Below are 22,358 nucleotides of genomic sequence, written 5' to 3' on the forward strand. Positions count from 1 at the left end.
CGCCCTATAAGCGAAGCGCGGGAAGCGCCGCGCCCTCGCCGCCTATTGGCCCCACGGACTTCTGGGGGCGTGGCACAGAGAGAAGCTCCCTCCCTTCCGCTGTGTTCCCCCCGCCGGGGCGGACGGTGACGTAGTTTAGCGCTGTCATGGCGGCCGCCACCGCTCACCTCCTGCTGCTCCTGCTCTGCGCCGCCGCCGGCCCCGCGCTGGGCTGGGACCGCCCGGGTGAGACCCGCAGGGGTAAACGGGGCTCAGCGCGGCCCCTGTCGCCTCTCCTGGCGCCGCCGCTGCTCCCTACGGGCCCGGCGCTGCGCAGCTATGCCGGGCTGGCGGCGGCGGCACGGGGGAAGGAGGGGTTGTGCCTGGGCCCGCGCCAGGAAGGCGTTTGGGTTGGGGTGCCCTTTAAGGCGGCTTGTGCCGCAGCAGTCATCCCGCTGTGCGGTCGGGGCTGCTTATATGCCTAAGAGGAGTAGCCCATAGCTGCCTCGGCAGGAAACGAGGGAAATGCCTTGTTTCCCTCTGCGCGTCTGGTGCTTCCTGCGGCTTTGTCTCCCGTAGAGAAGCAAGGCACTGCTTCGGTCTCTGTATGGCCAGTCGTGTCCTGAGAGGAGGCCCTTGTGGCCAGGGGAAACGAACCTGGACAAGTGCTGACAAGCATTAGGAAGAATTTTTTCACGTGATTACACATTGGAATGAGCTGCCCAGGGAGGTGGTGGAGTCACTGTCCTTGGAGGTGTTTAAAGAAAAACTGCATGTGGCACTTAGTGCTATGGTCGAGTTGACGTGGTGTTCAGCCATGGGCTGGACTCGGTGATCTCAGAGGTCTTTTCCAGCCCAATTAATGCCATGGTTCTGACGTTTGTGCTCCCCGTTTCAGGGAAGGTTCTGCTGAGGGACATACAGGCGCTCACTCTCCACAGAGGGCAGTACACGACGTCCCGGCGGACACCTGCGGTCCCGCAGCTGCAGTGCACGGGAGGCACTGCGGGGTGTTCCCGTGTCCCTGAGGTGGTTCAGTGTTACAACAAAGGTTGGGATGGCTATGATGTACAGGTAACTGTTTAAAACTTGTTAAACATTTAATGAAATCACCTTCCCCTACACTCGGTAATTTCTGAAGAAGGAAAGAACTAGGGTGTCAGTTCAGTTTGCTTTTTGTTAGATGGCCTTTGATGACTAAAACTTAACCTAAATACTTCTTGGCTTGCATTTTCCGGAACTACTGTATGTATATGTTTGAAATATCCTTGAGGGTGCACAGCGAACCTTCATTGGTTTTAAATAAATAGTTCTTGGGTTTATAAAATCAAACTCTGGCAAACCTCAGAGGATGCTCTTGGAATTGATATTGCTGTGTGGATTTCCATTTTTTATTAGAGTGGAAAGGGATTATAAATAGTTGCTTCACTTCAGCTCTACCTTTTAAACACTAAGTTTTGGGCTTGCATGACTTCTTCTTGCACCTTAGGATGTGAGTGCTTGTCAGGAAGTAGTCATGGCTCTGCTTTTTGTTAGCTGTTACCTAAGCTCCTGTCAGTAGATAACCAGGAATCAAGGCTGAAGGTGAGTGTTAAAACTGACACAGTACTGTAAAAGAACAGTCAAATTTGAATTGACAGTTGATACTGCTGTCCTGAATTATTTATTTAGAAATTACTACTTTTTTGTTTCCTCTCCAAAATATGTGTCACTTGCAGTTAGAGATGGTAAGTTCAGGCACCTCAAGGAAACATGAGGCTGAAGAATCCACATATATTCAACTGCAGAGTCTGCAGTAGGATTTTAAGTGTTGGATTTGAATGCCTAATGATGTCTGTCCCAGTTTCTTTTGGTTTCTGCATGGACACAAACTGAATTGGGTTCACTGGATTTCAGGATCACATGTTGTGTTTTTGTAGCTGCCATCAAGTTTACACAGGACAGGCATTTATTAAGTAACTGTTGCACAGGGTATAGCATGTTTTTAGAAGTATTGCTTTATCTAAAGAAGAAATATTTAAAAACCTGTCCAGTGAAGAAAAACAAAATCTTCCAGAGTCGTAACTCTTCAGTGTTCTGAAAGATCAGAATTTTTTTTCAAGTTGTAGGATTTAAAAATCATCTTTAGTTAACATCAAATTCCTACTCCTTTTCAAAATAAGTGCTCAGAAATTTCATACCCTGTGGCCCCTTAGATAGTTTGTTAGCAATCACAGCTTTATTTCAGAGCATATTTGGGGAAGCAGACAGGTATTTTAATCTCTGGAGCAGAAGATTTTACTTTGTATTGTGTTTATTTTTCCAGTGGCAGTGCAAAGCAGACTTGGACAAAGCCTACCGCTTTGGACACATAGAAGTGAGCTGTGAAGGCTACGATTACCCGGATGATCCTTACATCTTGAGAGGCTCCTGTAGTTTGCTGTTCAGGCTAGAGCTGACTGAGGAAGGTGAAAGGAAGGTGAAGACCTCTGGAAGCTTTGGTTCTAGCTATTATCAGTCAAGGCATGATTCTTCTGATTCTGGTTCTGGAGCGATTGTTGTAATAGTTCTTCTTGCTCTTGCTTTTGGAGTATACAAGTTCTTCCTCAGCAATCAGCAGCCTCAGCAGAGTCCCGGTGACAGTGATGGATTCGCGAGGCCGTTCTGGCAGAGTCAGCAGGCACCTCCTCCTCCTGGCTTTAAGTCCAGCTTCACAGGTAGGGCCCTGACCTGTTCTCTGTACTCAAAAGAGCAAGCAGGGTTATACTGTTTTATCTGCAGTAGGAGCAGGTGGGACCAGCTTAAAACCAGAGCATTGGCAGTTGACTCTGCTGATTTGGCTGCAGAGCCTGCAGCCAGCTTTGTGTTCTGTTCTTTGTTCAAAAGAGAAAATAAGAACTTGGTTTTCCACAGGCTTTCAGGGCAGCTATGCAGCAAGCTGCCCTTTGAACCTATGAAAATCCATCTCCCCATGCTCTGCAAGTGTTCTTTTCATACCCTGTGAAATAGGAGGATTATGACAGGGAGAATAATTTTCATAGGTAATCTGGAAGAGAGAATGGTCTTATGCAGCCAGAAGCAAACCCATTCCAAAGAGGTGCTTTGAAACCTTACAGAAGGATCTTTCAGCACTGATTTCATTCACAAAGCAGTTAATGGAGTTGAGTATCATATACCAGTCCTCTGTTTAACAGGTGCTTCAGTGTAGTTCCAGCAGCTGAAAGATTTGGTTCTCAGAACAGAGAACAGTGGCTGTGAACTGGCATTAGAGGTACCTCATCTCAATCTCACGTGGGGCCTTTCATCTGAAGTTGTAAGCAATAGATAAGCAATGACAAGGGTGCTGCTAGGAAAGGGTGCACTTTTTCTTCTCCCAGAAAACTGATGACTTCTTTCACTTAATAAATGATCTTCCTTAGGCAGTCACAGTGTCTGAGGAACATAAACGTTGCTCATCTGGTGTCTGACCAACTGATTTAACCCTCTGCATGTGCAAGCTGCTCACAGCATTGGAACTTAAATTATATTCTCACAAGTTACATAATCTTTTTTTTTGTGAGATAGAGAAGGGGTTTTAGCAAGAAAATATATAACAAGGATTAAGTTTACTTAGAGGTTTGCATTTTAGTAATGCGTATTAATGGTTTCTTCAAGTTTTGCTCAAGCAGCTTGGCCAACAGAGGGTGCAGTGTAACTCTTTGGGATACCCTTGTGCAGGGCGTGCCCAGCAGAAACATTCAGATGTACCTGCAGCAGAAAATTAAAGGGATTCTGCTTCTCTATTACTGTTGGCTTTGCAAATTGGTTTCCATGTAGTTATTTCAAGCTGTCTTTCTATGCTGCATGTGCATCAGTGACCCTGTGTGGGCACTTGCCATTGGCACTACTGTGGTAGTCAGTAGAGCCCTGGTCATAAGACAGGGCTCTGTCATACTGGACACAGGCAAAACAGTGAAGAGTTACTTTCGTTTTTTTCTGTCCTGTTCCTTGTTGATTAATTGCACCAATTGTTACACTATTTCATTGCATTTAATGTCTGCCTTATATTCTGGCAGCAGAGCAAAAGCACATCTCTGAGTGTGTATGTCCATGTGTTCCCAGGAAGGTATTAATCTTTGGAAATCCGGACAGCAATGGAAAGCAATGTTTGTGTATTGCTGTTAATATTTAGTTTGCCTCATTTTAAATCCTGTTAACATGCAGAGCGTGTCCTGTGAAACTAGTTTAGCCAACCTATCTTAATAAAATTCTGCTTTCTCTCTGTTTGTGGTTTGACATGATTCTTCATGTTTACTCTAGATATTTCAGCAAAAAATGACTCAGTTTTCTGAGTCAATGTTCAGTCACGGTGCTTTTGAACAAATGAGTTGGTTCATCTCTGATTAACATTGTTTTTACAGTAAAGGAAGTAGTTTTTTTTTTCTGGGTCAAATCAGCATTACTGATATATCACAGTGAGAGTTTATCTTTCTCCCCATGCATTCAAAATGAAATTCAACATCAAATCCAATGCAGACTGAAAACTGATTATTTCATACCAGTTTAAAGACAAACTAGACCTTCTATAACTTTTACTTCCATTATCTCTGGTCCACTTGTTCAGGTGGGCGTGTTTCAGGGAGCCTCTAATGTTATCTTCCTTGCTTTTTATACTTCCTTATGTGTTAAGCCTGTGGTTGAGCTTATTCTTGCATTTGTGTTTTTCTCTAGACCAGAAAATTATTCTACTTTGGGGTTGTCTCTTCTGTTTTTATTTCTAAATGGAAGACATTCAGTTCTGACTCAGAACCTCATGTTATGCAGGTCACATGTAAAAAATCTATGACTCTCCTTCCCCCACAACCTACTTGATATGCTTGCAGTTTCATCAAGGTATTTGTCAAGCTTGGTGACTCATGCATAATAAAAACTTTGCAATGTGATTGCAGTTAACATGCCTTTTGATAACAAATCCCAGACTAGGATTAGCAGGAACAATACAAGTAATGTTAGCCATCACACTGAGCCACTGTGACTCAAATGGTGCAGCTGTGCTGAGTGAGATTAGAAGCTGTATGTCTTTGTGGTTTACTCACTTTGTAGTCTTACCTATTTGATTTCTGCTCCTGTGTCTGCCTCTGGCCTGCTATGTGACCTTCAGATTATTCTTTCTTCCTTTCCTTTTCTATTTTTAGTCTTAATTGTCTGTTTATAGATCAGCAGGCAGGGACTTTCCATGTTTTGTGAATGTCAGGGCTGTGAGATGGGGTGGAAGTAGATTTTTAGCATAAAACTCCTCAAAGCAGTGTTCGTTTCTGTGTTTTTCCCTGCTTTCTGAAATGTGAGGCCTCTCAAGTTAAGCTTGATCAAGAATCTACTGGAATTAGGAAGAGCTTTTCTAATTTTCCATTATCTTTAACAGGAGAGAATCTTGTTGCAACAGCTGGTCTGAGGATTAGGCTACTAACTGATGTTTCCTATTTTTGTTTTGTTTAAGATGACAATAGCTTTGGAACTCATTCCCATCATGGAGCCCATTCAGGACCAGGATTTTGGACTGGATTAGGAGCAGGAGGCTTGCTAGGCTACTTGGCAGGCAGTCACAGGTAAAACATGCATCTATCAGATTTTAAGGGGGTATGCCATATGCTGTGTTGACATTGTGTCTAAGCTTTCAGGCCTGTGTCATTAAAGCTATAAAATCCTAACACTAGAAGAATTTTGAGGAGTTATGTCTAGCCGCAGCATCAGAGACATTATAAGCACATTTCTGGGGAAGAACTGGGAGGACTGAGGTACTTCATTCTGCTTTTAATTACCCTGACCTGGCATAATGGCCTGCAAATTTAAATTGAGCTTTTAAACAATCTACCTGCAGACTGCCTTAAAACACAGATAGTTTTATGCCTAATATGACTATCTGTAGATAGGTCTCTTCTATCAGTGTCATCTCTCCTGAAGTCAGTCTGTATGGCAGCTGCTCTTATGTGATACTCAGTGTGATTAGATTAAACAGCCTTTAATCTTCAGTCTACCAATGGCCCATGTGTGGAAATCCAAGAGGTATGGTTTTCCAGAGGACTTGTAGGTCTTATGTAAGTTGTATTTTGAAAAAACATAACATAAACAGCATTCAGAAGCAGTTTTGTGCTGGAGTAACCATCTGCTGGTCATATTTGCTTGACACTTTTAGGCATTTAAAATGCATTGGTTTCAGTGTAGGAGTTTGGTTCCATTTTAGGCTTTACTGGAGAAAATATGTGACTCCTCCAGGGAATCTTTAGAGCCCAAGCAGTTTTCTCTTTTTATCTAATAACTGCATGTGTATTGAGTCTATTCCTGTAGGAACGTGGCAATGTAACAGATTAAATATAACCATATACCTTTTTTTATATTGAAAGTTTGAAAGTAAAATAATATGGACAGGAGTGTGTTAAAGCATCTTGATTGTAAAGTTGTTGAGATTCTTTTTGTTGTTATTTTTTGTAATAACAGAAGCCTTATATTAACTCTGCTAGCAATTCTCAAAAGGTAAAATGTGTTAAAGGTCTTATTGTCTTAGTATTTCTTAAGTTGAAATACATGATCCTTGTGCTTAAGCATTGTATTTACGTAGTATCTACAAACAGGTTAGTTAATTGATTTCCACCCCCCCTATTTCCATAGCCACATCTTATTGTTCAGGATTAGAGACCTAACTGAATAAGTCCAGATACATGAACAAGCTTCCTAACTTGGCTTCTATTCTTTTAAAACAGTCTTTGGTCCACTATTATTTAATTTGATTTTTTTTTTAAATTATGTGCCTCAAAATGCTGGTGCCAGAAAGTGTGAGACAGCTCTTTGTCCATTTCAGCAGCAGGAAATCCCATATCCATGGAAGCAAATAAATTAAATCAATGAGTCAAAGATCGTGATATGTTAGAGTTAATGATACAACCTTTTCAAAATAGTTAACAGAAGGATGTTTTCCCTTGGCTGACATGGCTGGGATGTAGGTGTTGCCAAAATGCATTTAAGCTTCTGATGTTGAATATCTTTTCTTGTCTGATAGAATCTAAGGTCAGAATTTCAGAGGGAAAACTTTCCTCATTTGCAATTGATAGAATTGCTTATTTTAAAGAATGAGGTTTAATTTCCTTTTGGAAGTCTACAGGTGATATTATAACAACACTGGATAGCCTTGTTCTCAACATGTAAATACGTTCAATAGGGGGATTTCCAGATTTGAAACAACTGCCTGTTTACAGTTTTCCTCAGAGCTCCAGTTGTCTTGTTTGGAATGGTATCTTCTTAATTTTTCATAACGTCACTAATGAATCTTTTTTTCTACTCTGTCTCACAGCAGAGCACAGCCACGTTCCCCATATTACAGTATGTGGACAGATCCCACAGCTGCACCTCCTATGAATGAGCACTCAAGCAATTCCACACAAGGTAGCAGTTCAGGAACAAGAACTGCTTCTGGTAAGGCAAAACACCTTTGCATCTCCTGAAGCTCAAGAGACTTTGACCTATCAAAAATATGCAGACATTAGTTGAGATTCAGCAAACATTCTTTGTTTTATTTTATCAGTTGGTATAGGTGGGCATGTAACCATGTCCTTTATTTCGGTTTCCTGTGGAAGTAGGGCAGCATTGTGGGGCATGAAACTCCCCACAGGTGTATGGTGGGCATGGTACCACCAGTATTGGGTTTGTCTTCAGTGGCAAGGTGCATTACTTTAAGGGTTTCCCTTCTGGTGCACATTATACATTCCCTTCTCTAGCAAGCATGAACAAGCATGTTCTTTGTAGAATACAGGTTGTCTAATCTGCAAGAATAGTTTTCAGGCCAGTCAGCCCACAGTTGGTTGCTGTTCTACTTCATGTGAATATGTGTACCTTGTCCCCCTTGCCACCTTTAGCCCTTTTAGAACTAGAGAGTTCAGTGGAAAGGCTGTAGTGGAGCTGACATTTTTTTTCTTTGCAGGCTTTGGGGGCACAAAACGAAGATGAAATCCTTGACGTTATTACATCGGAGTCATTGAACTGAATCTTCCTGTGCACTTGTATTTATTTTATTAATAGTAGGTTTCAGAAGGGAATGTGAAGTATGAAAGACTAGGCAAAAAGATCCTTTCTTTCTTTGTGGAAATGTGGACTCTCACTGCTGTGTAGGATATCACAAGTGCTGGAACATCCACTGTTTCAAATCAGCAGCTTCTCATACAGAATAAATTCATCCAAGTTAAGAAAAATGATGTTACAGTGACTATATATCTGAGGGATTATGGCAATGATAGCCTTACCAGAGTTTTTAACAAGTAGCTTGCTATTCATGTTTTGGGCTTAATTTCATTTGATCTAGAATTTCTGACGTATTTTTTTCCACCTCTTTCTTGGTAGTCCAGCATCCACCTGATACCTAAGGACTGCTGCTCTTTGAAGCTATTTTTGTTCGTCGTTGTAGAATTCATGTGAACTTTACTGTAAGTGCAGTCAGCTACTCAGATAAGTGTTGCAGTTTTTCCTCAGTGGAAAAGAGTAAAACTGTATATAGAGAGACTAACATTAATATGTTTGTAGCTGTGATGTGTGACTGTTGGAGCTAAAATTTGCAGATTTGAGGATGCTCCATGTTTTAGAGCTTATCCAAGGTGACTGTGCAAACCTGGGGGATTTTGCGTATAAATTAGGGAGGAAGTAAATAAGTAACCTGAAAAGAGACAAGATGGTTTTTCTCTAATTTGAACGTTTTTCTGGAAGACTGAGATAATTTAAATTCAGGTGATAGCAGACATTTTGCCAGCATTGAGGCCACAGGCTTTGCTTTTAATGGTGGATGTTGGCAGTGCTGTGAAAACTTCTGATGTGAATGATCTGTCCTGCTAGATGATCTGTCTGTGACACAGTAAACCAAAGGTGCTTATTGCAAAGAGAAGGGAGTATTCTTAATCCAGAGCTGGTAGAATCTCTAGAGCACAGCAGGCCTTGATACTGAGCAAAAAAGAAAATTGAATGTCTAACAGGATGGAAACTTTACCCAGTATACTTTTTCAAAACAAAGTGCTGTTAAAGAGTGGGAAGCAGAAAAGCTTTATTCTGTGATTATATTTTGGGGGCTCTGAGAAGTATCATACAGTTCTTGTGTGATTGACACTGCCCTGGGAGAAGCATTGCTGAGAAGAAAGCAGAGAAATTTCTCAGGATTGTGGGAAGAGGGCAAGAGTGAAAAATGGGCTGCTTGACCCCCAGGTCTTCTCCAGAACTCATCCTAATAGAGTGTAGAAGTGTGGTGTGCACAGGTTTTGTATGCTGGCAGCAGCAGGAGGAGCATAGCTTTCAGCCTTGTGAAAGTAAAGTGTCTGGGAATTGATATAAACTATTACAGTGAAAGCAAAGCACTGCTTTGCTGATACAAGTTGCACCTCTACAAGGAGATATAGCAGGTCTGGTTAGTTTCTAAGAAAGTGACTTCAGCATAACTAATCTGAAAGCAGCTATGAGTACAGAAAAAATTGGCTCATATGATTATGCCCAAGTTCAATGTCTGGCTTACTCAAACAATAAAAACCAAAGAAGAAAACAAAACCAAAATAAACAAGCAAACAAAACCATCAAAAAACACAGAAGTCTGTATGAAGTCAACAGAAGCTATGAAAAAGTACTTGCACTGAAAATGTTATTTTGAAAATATCAAATGAAATTGATAACTTGAGGGTAAAATGGCAGTTTGCTTCTCAGAGCTGCCTGAGGGTTGGGGAAAAATAACTGCATTAACAATCTGCATTATGAACCTAAAAACAAAAAGGGAATACCTTACTGATGGCCTGTTAGAAAGTTCTACTTTTTATGAGAAGTAGTATATGGTAAGTCTCTTACCTTTTTGACAAAGTGTAGCAAAATAATGTATTTTAATTGTGGAGTTTTTACTTATTTCTAAGTGTATTCAGGTTGAAACTTGTCACAGTCAATATTCTCTTTGCCAACTAATTACCTAACAATGAAACTGGATTTTTGCTAACTGGGTAATTTGAAGCTGAAGTTAGCTCTCAAATTACAACGTGCTATGAAATGTTTTAGACAATTTTTTTCGTATGTATTTATGTATTTATAGTTTCTGCATGAAATGTGATTTGATACATGAACTTGATGAATACTGAATACAGTTTCCAAATCTGTAGGATATTTTTGCCCTTCCCTTTGATAATGAAATAAGTGAATAAGGAGTACTTTTGTCTTTTAAGCATTATCTTGAGGCTTGCAGGGATGGCGTGTTCTGTTTTTTCAGAGTTGTCTGTCTCCGTCCACTTCCCAGGTGGTGTAATATCATCCTTTACCCCCAGACCCAGAGTGGGTAAGCTGTATGTTGTTTCAATAAAATAAAACAATTCTGGGAATAGAGTTATTATACTGATTAGATTTTCAATAACAAAATACTGAACACTGTAAGGAATTAAATGCTTTCTTGTAAATCATGGTTTTGGATCTGAGTCTGCAGAAAATCTCTGCTGTGTCGTCAAGTTCCTGGTTTTAGAAGGTGATGGACCGAACCTTTCAAAAGAATTTCTGATCATTGCTGTGCCTGGTTGTGTATGTAGCAGAACTCTACACTGGTGTAGCCTAAGCTGACATCAACTTCTTACACAGAGAATTTGTCACTGCTGGATAGAGCCCTGGTCTACAGATAAAGGCAGTTCAACGTCTTGGCTGTTGTAAAGTAGGGTTAAACTGAGGCCTGCAAATTCTGTTACCAGTGTTTCCTTGGTCAAACATAAGGGATGTTGCTGATGCTCCTGAATGAAAAGAACTTGTGGAAGGCAGCTTAGAGTTCATACTTGTGAGAGGCCTTGAGCTTCCTTCCTGAGCATCAGATCTGGAAGGTCCTAGTCTGTCTTCTGCTCCTAGGCAGGGTTTTGGCAGCATCTTCACAGCAACTTCATAGTTGCAAGGCATATGTAAATGCTTAAACTGTAAAATGCTGTTGTAGATAATTGCAATTCTATTTGGCATCTGGGACTAGTACTTCTCATACTCTGACAAGGCTTATATCCTCACACAAAGCTAAAGCTCATTACAGGAACGAAACTCCTGGTTTTACAGCTGACTTCCCCTGAAGCATGTGATGAAAGAAAAAAAAGATGCACAGAGATAAGCTTTTCTCTATGCTGTTCTGTCTTGTGACTCAGCTCCCAGGTCAGATCTTGGCTAGTTCTGCAGACTGTTGCTACACACCTCGCTTTTTTCCTAGGTGCCGTGTGTGTGTTAGACTTACCAGCAAGGCGAGATGGTAGGTGGTTGTTTTTAAAAGTAAAATTCTTCCACGATCATCACTTTATATCACTAAGTTCCAAAAGGGGAATCAAGCCAAGTGGCACAATTTCCAGCACTAAGAGTTGTTGCAGAGAGAAATTGCTGGAATAAAGTAGCAAGTGATGTCTGCCTGCATATGCAGCATTTGCACATAAGACTGTTGTCCACTTAGCACCTATTACAAGTGCTGTATTTTTATCTCCTTAGTAAAGCAAATTAGTATTAGTTCTTAGTATTTTCAGAGTGCCCTATCAACCAGTGATTGCGGTACAGAAATAGCCCAGTTGCCTATGAACTAAAGTATATGAGCAAAACCACAAAAATGCTAAAAAATCTCGCAGCAATGGAATCTGTACCAACGGACAAGGCTGTTGTGTCTGATGAAACATAATGTCAGGTTCTCCTTCAATACCTATTGGGGCAGTTCAAGGTTGAGTGCTGCGTGGGAGAGGCTCTTTATCACTCAGCATATTTTGCTGAAACCTTTCTCTGCAGCCAGTTCTCTTGCTTTCCTAATATTGAATGTAAACGCAGTAGTCTTCACTTTCTGACACCTCTGTTTCTATTCCGGCTGTGATTTACCAGTGCTAATGAAAATAATCAGCTGACTACCTTTATGTGGCCTGTATGTCTTATCTCCCACTGTCTTCCATCCTGTAGTTCCCTCTGTTCCTGGTGAGTGTCAATGTTTCTTTTACCAAGAAAGTGACGAGCATTTGCAAAAAGTGCACTGGGCTGGGAATGGATGGAGTAGATGGAGTGGAAGTCAAGCAAGCAAACTGTCAGGCTGCGAACTGACCTGTGTGGGCAGTATGTCTGTGGAAAAAGTTTTTTTTAGCCTTCTGTCAGAGAAGCATTTTTGTCCAGGGTACAGTATTGGCAACTGGCGATTGGAGCAGATTAAGGGCTGGTGAACTGGCAGCAAGGAGAAGACCTGAAAACATCCTCTGCATCCTACCTTAGGAATGACTTAAGAATATAACTAGGAAGCTGGCCTAGGATGTGCTAGCTCAGCCACTCCACAGGCATGCCATTGCAAATCCTGTAGGTAGATGTATGTTTAAAGATATCAGATCCTTCTGAAAATGCCACAATGCTAGTGCCAAGCACAAGGAAAGGGACTTGGCCCTGCGTCCATGTTTCTTTCCTGCTGCAGTTTGACTTGGAATGAACAGAGAAGGCCAGAAATGGAAAGATCAGCAAGCAACCATGATGAAGGGTAGCAAGTTTACACCTGCACCATCCAAAGCCAGGCTTGCAGGGGAAGCCTGTGTCCTGTTATGTCCTGCTTGTTCACTCTTCTGACATGACAGCAGGAAATACTAGGCAGCTCTAATAGCTGTTGTACTAGGATTATTTTACCAGGCTTAGAAGTTTATCCTGCATATCTAAAGAAATCCTACGAACAATTAATTACTGGTAATTTGTATTGACACCTTTTGCTCTGAGGACCATCTAAGGCATACCAGAATTCAGACTTCAAACTAGCCACTGCCAGTTTTGGTGGAGATGAATCATGTCTACTTAACCAAGTTCTCTGAGTTATGGTACAAGGAACTTTAGCTCATTTACTGCATTTGCCTTGACTTCCCTGGCACCAAGATTCTTCTGCAGTCTTTGCTCTGCAACTGTATATGGATGTCATTGTGCAGGATCCTCTGAGATTTAGCCTTGAGATCATAGCCCTGACATCATTGCCTGTTAGCCTTCCTCTCTGTGTCTCCTGTGTCCTTGTAATTAGTGTGTGGGGATGTGTTTATTGAGGCAGCCCTGGAACTACCATCAATCCAAAATACCTTTTGCTGGTGCTTCTGCAGAATAATGGTAGTTACTAATCTTCCAGTCAACTCCTGTGGTCATTTTCCTGTCATTTAGCAGCTGTAAATGCATCACATCTGCTTTAATGGACAGAAAACAATTATGGTTGGGGGAAAAAGAAAAGAAAAAAAAGGTATAATGAATGTAGATAAAATGCTGAGTTGGAACAATTTTGCAGAGCTGACCTTCATGCTGGGATTACTTTATCAACATTCTTTCTCCAGGAGCTGGAGGAATACTTTATTGATGTGGATTTAAATAATTCCATCAGTGCTTTCTGCACCACTTGGGCAAGAATGAGAGACTTAGAACTGTAACAGGTTTGGTGCTCAACAAAGTCTGGCCTGTTCAGGGGTCTTTGTAGTTTGATACACAGTTTGCAAAGAATTGGTAGCAGTAACAGGGGAAGTTAGATCAGTGCAGAAATTCATGTGCTTGCAGCATAGACAGAAACACTGATCTGTGCTGTTTCTGAAACCGAGGTAAAAATCAAGCTCCAGTCAGGCCGAAACAACTCAGAAAGTTTTACTTGTCTTAGCTTTGAGTCAAGAAGATCATATTCAGCACAAATTGTCATCTGCTGCTGACACCTACTGTCAGAAGTGAAGTGCTCTTTCCCTTAGGAAGGCAAACCGTGTGTCCACATCCTGACTATTAGAAAACGAGCCAGGCCCCCTGGGTCATAGTGCAGTGTGATTCTGTCTTGGCAGGCTCGGGTGGTTAATTCTACATGCTCTCCTCCATAACAGGTGGAAGGATTTATTTCCTTTTTAACAAGGAGTTGGGGACTAGGCTGTGACTAAGTGAATGTGTATAGAGCTGAAGCAGTGCAAACATTAGTGATGGGAGGAAGACCACACTTGATTCAGGTAATCCAGTTTTACTCAAGATACTAATACATTCCCTTTAGCTCAGGTGATGTAACTGCTAAAGAAAAGTTAGTGTTTGGGCAGATACTGACTTTTACATTGCAAAGCTGCTTTGGATATAGCTGAGAAACAGAACTCTGCAGCAGCTGAGAGAGAAACCCAGCACAAACCATCTCCGACAGCATTCAGCCATAGCAGAGTAGGGAGCAAAGAGTCCCAGACAAGAACCAGATAGTGTTTCTAGCCTGAACGTGCTACCGAGGCATCTGTTCCTCTCCAGTCTTTGTTTGCTTAAGCACCTGAGAGGCCTCATGGAGCAATGAGTGCTACCACTTAGCCTCAGCTTGGCAGACCTCCAAGCCAAGAGGCTGTGGGTGAGGGAAGATTGTATTTGATGACCTTTGGACAGCATGTCAGGAGAGGTGCAGGAAGACAGCTGAGCTATAGGAATGTTTTATGCCCTGGAATGACAAATAAAGCAAGGGTATGGAACAGTCAGCAAAAGAGAGTTTTAAAAAGAGATGTAGAATGCTCTGATGGAGCCAGTCGGCACGTGGAAGGGTGTTCTTGTGCACTGTGGCTGCAGCACGCTGAAGGAGCTGCATCTCCTAGTCTGCATGTGGCTCATGAAGACCCTGTATTAATTCAACTGCTGGGTCAGGCTGTCCTGACTGTTCTCTTGCTCACCTCCCAAATGCATGGCTTAACCATACATCTTCACAATCTTGCCAGGTCAGAGATAAGGTGCACCTCAAAACAGAGGCCTGATTTATGAAACTTCTTACTGCAGCGTGTTTTAAAGGCCAAAACTAAAGATGAGAAGGAAGCGATCGGGTGATTTTACATAAAAACAACACGGCAGTGATTGAGCCATTGCATGACTTCTGGCTCAAAAATCCCTAGGACTTGAATTCCAGAAGCAGAAGGTTTTAATGGCCTCCATCAGAGTTGAGGTACTGGGGTAGGCAGAGCTGTCCTCCAAGGCAGTATGATAGCTCTTACATCATTATCTACGGGGATAAGGATCTACTTATCCTAGGCACAGCTTCTAGCACAGAAGGGTAACGCTGACTGAAAAACTCTTTGTCCAGTACAGTTTACTGAAATTCTGCAAACAGCGCAGCTCTAATTGCGCTAAAGCATTTGTTGGTGTAGGGGGAAGAAAGTTTTTTGTGAAGAGAATATTTTGTGTTCCTGTCCCAATATATGTTCTTGGCAAAAAATTTAAATGTAGACCAAACTTCTGAATAAAGTTATCATAGTTGTCATCAGCATTTCTGTTAGACTGATGATTTCAATAGGCAGTTGTTCTTACTGCATTCAGACATCTTTGCACTTTGCAGACAAGACTGCTAAAGAGGTGTTAATTTCTTAAAGTGCCAGACAAGGGCAGGTAACAAGACTTGTCTTCCAGGAAAGTTCACATATGAAACATGGATGTTAAGAATTTCATGTTTTCTTGTCTCAGTAAGTGGCATGATTTCCAGCTGAAATCAGGAGAAAGGCACAGTCAACATATCGGACAACCGACATTTTTACTGAGCATTGTAAATAAACAAAAAACCAATTATTAATTAATCATTTGTGTTTCAAGAGATGGAGCGCTGTGTTATATTACAGCATGTGCTATATTACAGTGTTCATATATCAACTAGATCTACAGAAGATAGATCTTAAGATCTCATAGATGTTAAATAAAATCTCAGTACACCTTTCCACCCGAGACAGGACGTCTACTTTTATAAGCTATGTGAGAACTGTAGGGAGAAGAAATAATTTTTATTAGCATGAAACAGAGCTTGCATTTTGCTTTTTCTTCACTATTTTTCTTCAATATGCTTTTCCAGCTCATTTTTCCTTAACAGCTTATCATGCTACTGAAGCTCACCGAGTTCAGATGACAACACCATCTGTCCCAGAGGCGGCCTCCGAGCAGGCTAGCTGGCAAGCGCAGAGTTAACAGGACTGGTGATTTTCCTATACTGCAGCAGTGCCTCTGCACCTCAGCTCAGACTGGCAGAGGAAGTGCATCATACCGGGCACAGTTTCGCCCTCAGTAAGACACAATCCCCTTCCTGCAGGTCCCCCAGACAAAAGACTGGAGGAGGGATTACCCTGCAGAGATGGGTGGGAGGTGGTTTTTCCAGTTCCTTTCTTACCTTGTGGGCAGAAGTTTGTTAGCTCAAGATGAGCTGCAGAGATACTCGAAAGAAAAGAATGAGAGAGGAGAGATAAGGCGGATCTGTGACTTCCCTGCGGAGTCAATGGTGAGGAGCTGTTAAGGACAGCTGTCAGTTTTGGGCTGTTTGGTTTGGTTTATTTGTTCGTTTGTTTTCAGGCTTCCCATTAGGAAAAAAATGGGGGCAATATAAAAGTCGCTTTGTCTGCCCAGAGCACTACGTTTTCCATATTTAAAGGAAACTTTAGGCCTCACTTAAACATGGCCTTTAGCCAATGTTGTAGTGATGGTGTGGCTGCATCAGTGAAACCTCTCTTGAAACCGTGTTGCAACCCTATAACTTACCTGGGAACTGAGAAGCAAGTAACACCCTCGGGGGCCTCTGTCCACCTGGTAACTATGTGTCCTTCCTGGTGCAGCTTTTCCAGTGTGGAGAGGTACAGCATGGCGAAGAGTTGAGCTTTTGGAAAAGTCCGTACAACTCCACAAGAGTGCACAGAGAGTGCTCCGGAAAATGCTCATAACACTTCACTGATTCTTAGGGATTATTTCAGGCTGGTGAAACGTTGTTTCTGTTGACTGAACAATTATTACTGGAGGTGAAGTGGAAAGGTTTATACATTTATGTAGGCTGTGTTTTCAACTTTTTTTCCCCTGAATAGTTGCACTGGTGCAGACACCAAACATTGAAGAGCTGGGCTGGAGTGAACATTGGATGTTGTTTAGTTATACTGCATGATTTAAAGTACCCTCTCCTTGCTATTGTCCTATCTCAAACCCCTTTTGTCCCTGGTACTGGAAAGGTACAACTCTTCCAGAGAGTCCAACTCGGGTTAAATATTGCCTGGTTGTCAGAGGGTGAGCTTGTGCTTGCAGCAGGTAGAAGAACAGGCAGTAGCTGCTGTTCTGGGGAAGATAGGGCAAAGACTCGGTGAAGGAGGGAACAGAGGAAGAGCAGACTCGATTAAAGATGGAGTAAACATCCCAAGTGGGTTTGGCTGAGTGACACTTCCAAGCCAGCGGGCATAGGAAGCCTGGTGAGAAGCAGGAGCAAGAGGGCTGTGGCTCAAACCCAGAGGTGTTTAGGAAAGTTAGGTAGAATTTCTGAACCTGAGGTGAATAAACCAAACTCTTCACAGCAGGAGTTATTGAGAGTAGACACGCAGCATGGAGTTTGACTTCCTGGGAATGAAGGGGAAACCAAGCAGAACTGTGGTCAGAACAGCTGAGCCCCACCACACAGCTGCATGTTCCTTCTAAAGGGGCCCTTCCTACTCCCTTACTCCTTCTCTTACCCAGTAATTGTACATTATATCATCTCTTCTCCCCACATAATGCCTGTTGTTGTCAATTAGCCAGCGGCAAAGAGCAGAGAACTGTTGTCAAACACCAGGCACACCATTCCCTGCTCTGCCATTGCCCAAGACAAAAGATGTACAGCTCCAGATCCAGTTACACCAGTGTTCCCATATGAGAAAGGCTTTTCAAAACAGTTTTCGAGTCACTGCAGCTGCACTTCTGTTTAGGCTGTGGCACTGTAATTCCAAGCACAACATTACCCTCCCCCTCCAAACAGTTACTCAGGCAACTTTAGTTTTAGAAGCCAAGAATTGCTGCAGAGGATTAGGTGCTGTGTGCCTAGCCCTGACACCCGACTGCACAGTGTCCAGCTGCAAATTTGAGAGCACATTTTCCACAGCACTCAGTACCTACCACCTCTTCCTTCCATGGACTGAAATAATTTGGAAATCCGTCCACATAAATGGGAACTGTGTAAAATCTGATGGTGCAAAATTAACTGTTCAGAGCATCGTGAAACAAACAGGACTTGACAGGATGTGTTTTGTGCCAGGTTCGTGCTTTGAGTCAGATGGCTGTGGTGGATTAAGTCTGGCAGTGGCAGCCCAAACGCTGGATTTACTGCTTGGTAAAATCACAGGCACAGCAGTTGGTAACAGCCATATGTTAGAAGCCAAAAGATATTTTGAAAAGGCTATGTAAAAATAGGTACAAATATTAAGCCTGACTGCTTGTAGAAAAATACCCTGTGAGTATAAAAAATAACTTTAAGTAAATACTTTGCTGAAGACCCTTTGCCTTATTTGAGCATGATATTTTGTACTGTACGAAATTATGGCTTTGCCAAAGTTTGCCCCTTCGCAGTATCAACTGCTATCCAAGAAGGCAGCACCATAACAAATGCAGTCTATTCTGTGTGCTTTTCTGAAAGACCAAAGAGTGAGAAGCTAAGTTTGGATAGCCTTCTGTAAACTTGTATTCCCTGAAACTGACCCAGCATTATACTCATTTCTAGGCAGAAGAGCTAACGTGGCACTTCCACTGACCCCGTGTTACACTCACTTCTAGGCAGAAGAGCTAACGTGGCATTTCTGCTGACCCTGCAAGGTAGGACAGGCCAGTGCTGCTCACCAGAGGAGCATTTTGGAGAGGTAGTTTTACTATGTGTTGTACTTCTGATCCTGTTCACTGCACAGGAAACCTTCATGTTAGGAGGGAGGAGGTGCCACAGTGGCATAGCTATGAGTCAGAATTTTACTGACTTTTTGAAAAAAATAATTTATTAGATTCCTGTCATCATGAGATGCAGAACGAGCTTGTTCAAAAGTATTAAAGCCAGAATTTCTGAGATATGAGTGATGCTGCATAGGGCTTGAAATTTTGGCCCATTCTGGTCTTCAAACAGGAGATGTCTTGTAAGTAGCAAATAAGGCAAAACAAAACAAATGGAGACCTTTTGCAACCCAGACAGCAATGCTTTTTCTCCTCCAGCACCAAAAGAGATTCCTCTCGGAGCACAGTACTGCAAAGTATATATATGGTGTGAGGCTCTGAATAGCATTTTAGAAGTTCAGCAGAGCCTTCATTGTATTGTTAAAGCAAGAGCTTGTAGGGTCTATGCCTGGCAGTGAAGCAATTAATATTTAAGTTTTTTAGAACACTGGAACCATAACCACCTTTTTACAACATCAACATAGTTGATTGGCTTACTTGCAGAGTACAAAAGTTGAGAAATCTGGTCAGACTGGTTTCTGAAAGGTGAAAGAGATCTCTGTTGAAGTGATAAAGATTAAAATACTATTAAGATAACATTAATAGTGGTGCTTTCAGACAAGCCTAAGCAATCTGGTCACCAGAAAAAAAAAATTATGAGGAAAACCAGACAGCACAAAAAACCCGCTTCCAGGCAATGAACCTAAAAGGGCACTTATGTCAAATCCAATTGTGAAATTATACACAAAGGAAAGAACCAAAGTTCCCGTAGGAACCTCAAGTCATCTAAAATGCTTTAACAGTTCTGAATGCAGTGCCTTTATAACAGCTGGATGTTACTATTGAAGTGTGCTTTCTATTACAAACACAGTTTCAGCTCCCTGCTCCCCAGCTGAGGCAGGATGGAAACAATCCATCTGAGTATTAACGTCAAGTTTCTTGTTTTGGCAGAAGTTTTTATTTACTATTGCATTTTTTTTCAGACATTACAGGCTTTGATGTGGATCATTTCTTTCATGATACATATTCACTGCAGAATTATCTATGTTCAAGCTGCTCAAAAGCATCCCGACCACAAAATAATTGATGTAGCCACTTCCGCGTGCTGCTAAGACTTTTTGGGGTGCACATGGGGGATTTTTTTGGAAAGCACTGGAGAACTAACAGCACTTGACTTCTGGCACAGCTAAGGAGTAGTGTAACTTGAGTTTTAACCTATAAATCTGATGGGGCAGCCACTAGAGTTAAGGGGGTTTATGAACAGCTCAGACTTGACTTAGGAGCAACGTTCAACTTAGAGGTCAAAGGAGCTTTTCACCAGGGAACATGTCTTTTGTGTCAGCCTGGCAAAGAGCTGTCTGCAAATAGGGCAAGTTCTACAGGAAGAGGGGTAGGCAACTACAATGTCACTACAAAGCTGGACTACAGTTGGATTATATTTTTCAGAGCCAAGTAGCCTGAGCCAATAGCATCCATATATTTTGGAAGGGCAAAGCTTTGATGTGAGTCTATCCTCCCATGAGCTCAAGTTTCTCTTCCTGAGGAGTAGTTCAGAGCTGTAGCCTATATTAATACCAGAGCATGGCTGTGATCCAAGTACCCGGCTCCAAACTATCGGTATCCTGGGAGCAGTGAAGCAGGAGGAAAGACACATTGACATTGCAAGAGTGCGATGCTCAGGTTAAGGTTTTAGAGCAACCTCTTTCAAATAAAGCCGTAGCATAATATATATAAATATATATAAATTCATAATATAAGATGCCTGTATTACAGAATTCCTTTTCTGGATGAAGAAAATGACAGACAGGCATATATGGAGGCTGGAGAAAGAAGCTTGCCCTTGGGAAACAGAAATACCCAAGTAGAAGTAGGGCCAGTTGGCAAGATTTGCAAGCACTCTTGGCATTTCTGTAACTGCTAATGAACGAATCTTTGGAGGAAAAAATACACAATGAGGGAACTCTTCTCTGAATATAAAATATAAAAGGCATTAATTTTGTTTTCAAAAGAGGTGGGAAGCAAGAAAACTTCTTTAAAACAACTTAGAAAATGAAACCTTATTGAAAGTAAGTTAGGTTTTTAGGTTATTTATGTGCTTTGACAAGTTTTACTCAGAAGCTTTCTGAGAGCTGAAGAACCATATTTCAGGTAAAAAAAAGCACTGAAGTGTTGAAAGGGGCCACTTTTACACTAAAAAACCCCTCTAGTGTAAAACCCAGATCACCACTGGTCTTCATCAGACACTGAAAAAAAGATGCAAAGAGCTGACTTGTGACAGAACCACGTGGCATTTTAAACTGGAGGGCAATGGTGTGCACCTGTCACAGAGCCTTGGAACTATAGGTTTGGAAGGGATGTTAAAGATCATCCAGTTCCAACTCGCTTGCCATGGGCAGGGATGCCACCCACTAGATCAGGTTGCTCAGGGCCCCATTCAACCTGGCCTTGAACACTTCCAGGGATGGGGCATGCACAGTTCCTCTGGGCTACCTGTTGCAGTGTCTCACCATCCTCTGAGTAAAGAATATCTTCCTAACACCTAATCTAAATCTCTGTTCTTTTAGTTTAAAACTGTATCCCCTTGTCCTGTCCCTATCTCCCTGTGTAAAAGTCACTCCCTTTTTTTTATAAGCCCCCTTCACATACTGGAATGTGCTATAAGGTCTCCTCAGAGCCCTCTCTTCCTCATGCTGAACGACCCCAACTCTCTCAGCCTGTTTTCATAGCAGAGGTGCTCCAGCCCTCTCTGAGATCATCTTTGTGGCCCTACTCTGGTCTCGCTGGACACCCCTCGCAGGCATGTTAGTAAGGAGAGTGGCAAGGCACATCCAGCACACACATCAAACCTCTGCTGTGCAGGCCAGAAAGGTTGCTACAGGAACAGATCAGAGATACTCTTTAGATACCCCATTTAAATATCCAACAGAGTATCTTTACAGTCCTTCAACAATTCCTGACCTAGTTTGCATTCTCCAGCTGTTTTTGCATCTAGGAAAAAAAACATTTGCTTTCCCCAGTTTAGGAGAAATTGCTACTTTGCCAGCCAGGGAGGCTGGCCCCGTCTGCACCTGCTGCCCAGCAGTACAGCATAGCTCTCTTTGAAGTTGGCCAGATGACACAGGGAGGGGGGTTTCCGCAGCCTCCTAGTGATCTCACCTCATTAGGTATTTGGCTCCTGCTGAAAGGTTTGGGCTTTATGAATCAGCTCAGCCTGAGGAGTTCCAGGGCCAAGGAAATTTTTCAGATATTCATGTTGAAGAGCCACATGAGTGCCCAAGAAAGAACCACTAGGAAATTTGGGTTCTTCGTTTTGAATTGGGATTGTCACACAAGCAGGACTGCCCACTGTTCCTGAGCTCTCCATTACAGGGACCTGCCACAGCCAGCAGGTGCACAGCCAGGCTCCACAACAGACACTTGCTGGGGTTTTTCCTAGTTTTGGAACAAGGAATACATTTGGAGGTTTGGAGTCCTGCGATTGCATGAGGCACTTTACGTTTTGTATTTGGGTAGTTTAGTCGCCTAGACCATGCCACGGTGGAGCAGGGTGAATCAATGAATCAATTAGGTCGGAAAAGACCTCTGAGATCATTGAGTCCAACCTATGACCGAACACCACCATGTCAACTAGACCATGGCACTAAGTGCCACATCCAGTCTTTCCTTAAACACCTTCAGGCACGGTGACTCCACGACCTCCTTGGTCAGTCTGTTCCAATGTCTAATCACCCTTTCTGTGAAGAAATTCC

At 42.3% G+C, this 22,358-nt stretch overlaps 1 protein-coding gene across 2 annotated transcripts; it reads left to right on the forward strand.

The window, feature by feature from the left end:
- Positions 1 to 80: 80 nt before the first annotated feature.
- SARAF (store-operated calcium entry associated regulatory factor) lies at positions 81 to 10,319 on the forward strand. 2 transcript variants are annotated; one of them, XM_051790697.1, is made up of 6 exons: positions 81 to 225; positions 878 to 1,053; positions 2,285 to 2,675; positions 5,435 to 5,543; positions 7,283 to 7,404; positions 7,910 to 10,319. In XM_051790697.1, exons 1-6 carry the CDS (start codon positions 147 to 149, stop codon positions 7,933 to 7,935), a joined length of 903 nt encoding a protein of 300 aa, XP_051646657.1. In that variant the 5' UTR covers positions 81 to 146; the 3' UTR covers positions 7,936 to 10,319. The 2 variants fall into 2 exon arrangements, with proteins under 2 accessions (XP_051646657.1, XP_051646658.1); XM_051790698.1 differs by having other exon boundaries at positions 7,286 to 7,404.
- Positions 10,320 to 22,358: the final 12,039 nt, after the last annotated feature.

The sequence above is a fragment of the Manacus candei genome, unplaced genomic scaffold, assembly GCF_025592945.1.
Source record: "Manacus candei isolate 608988 ecotype Guabito, Panama unplaced genomic scaffold, ASM2559294v1 h1tg000028l, whole genome shotgun sequence".
Classification (NCBI taxonomy): domain Eukaryota; kingdom Metazoa; phylum Chordata; class Aves; order Passeriformes; family Pipridae; genus Manacus; species Manacus candei.

Coding starts and splice junctions, on each gene's coding strand:
- SARAF (XM_051790697.1), top strand. CDS start 147: ATGGCGGCCGCCACCGCTCACCTCCTGCTGCTCCTGCTCTGCGCCGCC. Junction 1,054..2,284: donor GGGATGGCTATGATGTACAG/GTAACTGTTTAA, acceptor TTATTTTTCCAG/TGGCAGTGCAAAGCAGACTT. Junction 2,676..5,434: donor CTTTAAGTCCAGCTTCACAG/GTAGGGCCCTGA, acceptor GTTTTGTTTAAG/ATGACAATAGCTTTGGAACT.